The following is a 4,063-nucleotide window of genomic DNA, read 5'->3' on the forward strand; positions in this document are numbered from 1 at the left end:
AATTATCGAAATCGGTTGACGTGGTCCAAAGTTATGCGGTAACATACATAAAAAAAATAAAATAAAAAATATTTCGACGAACTGATAACCTCCTCCTTTTTTGGAAGTCGGGTAAAAATAGCTTGATTTCATCAGAAAATCAGTAAATCCTTCTTTTTTTATTTGTTCTATGTTCAAACAGACGTTGCACTTAAACGAGCTTTTGTCAGTTTTGGTAATGTGATTCCATACTTTACTTTTCGGCGTAAAAGCAAAAAAACATAAATAAAAAATCAATGTCGTTACACTGTATATGTACTGTGTTTACACGGTTTGAATACATCACGATGCCATACTAGTATCAAATGGGCATAGGAAGTAAAATATCGCCCAAACGATAACATAGTCACTAATCAGCAAATATACTTAAACAGAATTCTAGGAACAATATGGCTTGTATGTAGATGATATTGATATGAAAGAAAATACCCATATTGCTATCAATAGTATCGTCTCCCTAGTACCGAATACCGATTTACCCAATGTCGAAACCAAAGTATAGTTACCTAAATTATATCAGTAGTATCGCAACATCCCTAGCCATATGGCAACGGCCGATATCGGACGAACTATACTACTCCCAAAGTTTTAGTAATATTTATTCTTTTACTTTAAAGCTGCTTTTACCCTGTATATAGAAACAAGCAAAACAAGTTAATCTGGGATAATTTGGGTTAATAAAATAAAAGGAAACAAAAGTTATTTAAAGGACTAATAAATTACTATTTTACTGAAAACGGCACCAATGTACCGCTGACGAAAACAAGTACCAATTTGGGTACCATAGTACCGAAAGTGGCAACTGTAACTATGTGTGTAAAAAAGGAAGTGAAGTGTTGATAGGCGAAAACAAATTACCGCTCGCATCACGCGATAGATATAGCGCCCCATAGCCCATGATTGTACGCCGCCATACTCGCTGAAGTCGCAATGCACGCGAGGTGTCCGTATCTGGTAGCTATAGCTTACATTTCGTATCGCATTCGCGAAGACGTTTACAGCGTCAAATAGCAAATCTTGAAGGAGTGGCCGAACTCTCTGGGCGGAGAAAGAATCGATACCGTACTGAGAAGCTCGTTGCCATGCATTAGTGTTCTGTTTGGTTAAATATTTTTATTTGTGTTAAGCAATTTCGTTAAACCGTTTGTATTTTTCAACTTACATACAAATTTCCATTTAGCCTCAAACGGGCCGCTGTGATGTTAGCAGAGAATGTAACGTTATCCCGTAACTCTTCCAAACTTGCGGTATGCGTCTCCAAATTGGTAAGGAACAAGTGCTGAGAGTTCATAAAAAGGAATGAATGGTTAAAAACTTTATTTCATTAAATTATCTCCTAACTAACAAATGTACAGATAGTTGTTTTGTTTAGAGGCACTAAAAATAACTTAAAAATAACTAGTGAAACTAAAAATAACTAGTGAAACCGCAAGGCGTTAAATGGGCAAAATTTGATTTAAGTAGTTAGAGTTATAAGCGGTCCGTATGCCTAATTGCATCCAGCATTTTCTGAATAAAGAGAGGTCTCGCGTGGTGTCGGTTTTTCATTTCATCAGATTTGAAATCACAATGTGCCGCTAAAAAAGTGCTTAGTTCTTTAATTTGACATCTCATTTTTGGAATTCGAAAGAGCTGTGAAGATCTGATGACCTTCAAAGAAACACAATCAGGTATATTTGTATGTNGTAATCAGCTGTACGATTAATGATAACATTTTTTTAATCTTTAATCGGTGGCTGCGATTACGTTTAAATAATTTAAAACATTAATCGTTAATCCAATTAAAAATAAAATCTGATTAATTTGGCTAGTTTGTCCGAGTCTGAAACCAAACACCAGTTATAGTAATTATTTTGTGTTTTACGCTTATAAAAAGGACATAATATAAACAAAAATATAATTATTGTTATTAGTAATACATAAACTGGGATCTTTTACAAACCTAGTTTGTAAAACGTTTGTTGGTATATATCTTAATGAAAATGCACACCAGATTAAATTTAGTCAAATTTACTAACTAATTAAAACATCAATCGATTAATGCCAACATTGATTTCACATACATATCACTATACCAAGTTTCAGTTCTCTCCCACAAATACTTCCAGAGATATGTATGTAATATGAAAATTCAAATTTGTGTGGGAGGGGCCTTGAGTTATCGGACTTACTTTCAGTCTAAGACCATCCTTCCGAAATCCGTAGTAAGTGTACTAAATTTCGTTCTGATCGGAAACCCGGTTAAGGAAGTAGCCTATTTTTCAGTCCAGGTCATAAACCATCTTTGAGCAAAATTTCATTTTCAAACAGGTGGCAATTCTTAAAAAAGTAGCCTATTTTCCAGTGTATGTCATAAGCTATCTGTGTGCAAACTTTCATGCAAATCAGTTCAGTCATTTACTCGTATTAATTTAATTAAACCTTCCTAATACGTGATAACTCTTAAAATAGTAGCCTATTTTCCAACATGGGTCATAAGCTATCTCTGTGCGAAATGCCATGCAAATCTGTTCAGTCGTTTCTGCGTATTAATTTAATTAAAACTTTTTTAACAGGTGGCAAAAAATTAGCCTATTTGCCACTGTAGGTCATAAGCTATCTGCTTGCAAAATTTCATGCAAATCCGTTCAGACTTTTCCGCGTATTAATTTAATTAAACTTTTTTAGCAGGTGGTAACTCTTAAAAGAGGTAGCCTATTTTTCAACCTAGCTCATAAGCTCTCCGTGTGAAAACCTCCATGCAAATCAGTTCACTAATTTCCGCGTATTAATTAAATTAAACATTTCTAACAGGTGGCAACTCCTAAAAAAGTAGCCTACTTTCTAACCTAGGTCATAAGCTATCTGTGTGCAAAATTTCATGCAAATCCGTTTAGGCGTTTCCGCGTATTAATTTAATGAAACTTTTTTAACAGGTGGCAACTCTTAAGAAAAGTAGCCTATTTTCCAATCTAGGTCATAAGCTACCCGTGTGCAAATTTTCATGCAAATCCATTCATTCGTTCCTGCATAAAAAAATAGCCTATTAACCAACCTGCCCCATAGGCTATCTGCGTACCAAATTTCATGCAAATCCGTTCAGTCGTTTCCGCGTGATGATTTCCCAAACATCCAAACATACAAACTTTCACATTTATAATATAAGTAAGATAAGATAACACGGTGCTACAAAAAAAAGTCATGAAACAAAACCTAGTGTAGGTTGTAGGTATGGTCGAGTATAACATGAAAATAGGTTCTGTATAGTTCCTGAATCCTCCATTTTTTTATCCAAAAAAAAAACCGTTATTTTCGTACTTGATGCACTTATATATTGATAGCTTGACTCTTTTAAATCCGATTTTAAAAGTCGAACAAGTTTTGAAAAGATTCCAAGGTTCAAGCTCAATGTGTATATCAAATTTGGTCGAGATCGGTCAAGTAGTTTTTGAGATACGCATATATGATATATGCAGTGTTGCCGTTTTAGCCCTTTGGTGGCAAGATTTAGCAACCACATACTTTTTTTGACCACATAAATTAAAAATTTCCCCTAGTCTTTGTTTTTAGCCCCCTGGAGAATTTATTCATACTTGGCATGAAAAAGTTGTATATGCTTAATTTCATCTCATTTTTTTGCATTTATGTAAGAGATGAATTTGTAAACTAAGAAAGACTGATATATATACATATATGTATTTTATGTTCCTTACGTTTTTATACATACATAGTGTAAAAGTGTTAGGGCTGTTAACTTATCTACTAACGATTTAACTTTAGTTTAAAGCAGTGATGGGCAAAATTGTATTTACTAAGTATTAAGTACTAAGTACAAAAGTATTTAGGTATTTTGTGTTGTTGTAAATACCAAAGTACTATTTACTTAGGTATTTAGTCTTCTTCTTCTTATTTGGCGCTGTAACCGCCTAAGCACCGCCTCATTTCTCTTCTGTGCTAACTGACGCCAATTGAAAATGCCAAGTGAAGCCAAGTCCTTCTCCACCTGGTCTTTCCAACGCAGAGGAGGCCTTCCTCTTCCTCTGTT

General features: G+C 34.4%; 1 protein-coding gene across 2 annotated transcripts in view; it reads right to left on the reverse strand.

The window, feature by feature from the left end:
* Positions 1 to 738: 738 nt before the first annotated feature.
* The window catches only part of LOC108362307 (glutamate receptor ionotropic, kainate 3-like), a 114,678-nt gene continuing 111,353 nt past the window's right edge, over positions 739 to 4,063 (reverse strand). Inside the window, exons 6-7 of one of the 2 annotated variants that reach the window (XM_017615243.1) lie at positions 1,206 to 1,318; positions 739 to 1,134 (exon numbers count right to left, since the gene is read on the reverse strand). In XM_017615243.1, coding sequence (XP_017470732.1) covers positions 1,035 to 1,134; positions 1,206 to 1,318 — 213 coding nt within the window. In that variant the 3' untranslated portion in view covers positions 739 to 1,034. Of the gene's footprint in view, positions 1,135 to 1,201; positions 1,319 to 4,063 lie in introns of both variants that reach the window. The other variant, XM_017615242.1, reaches the window with a different exon arrangement.

This window comes from Rhagoletis zephyria, unplaced genomic scaffold, assembly GCF_001687245.7.
Source record: "Rhagoletis zephyria isolate East Lansing unplaced genomic scaffold, Rhagoletis_zephyria_1.1 Rzeph_scaffold_00984, whole genome shotgun sequence".
NCBI classification, from domain to species: domain Eukaryota; kingdom Metazoa; phylum Arthropoda; class Insecta; order Diptera; family Tephritidae; genus Rhagoletis; species Rhagoletis zephyria.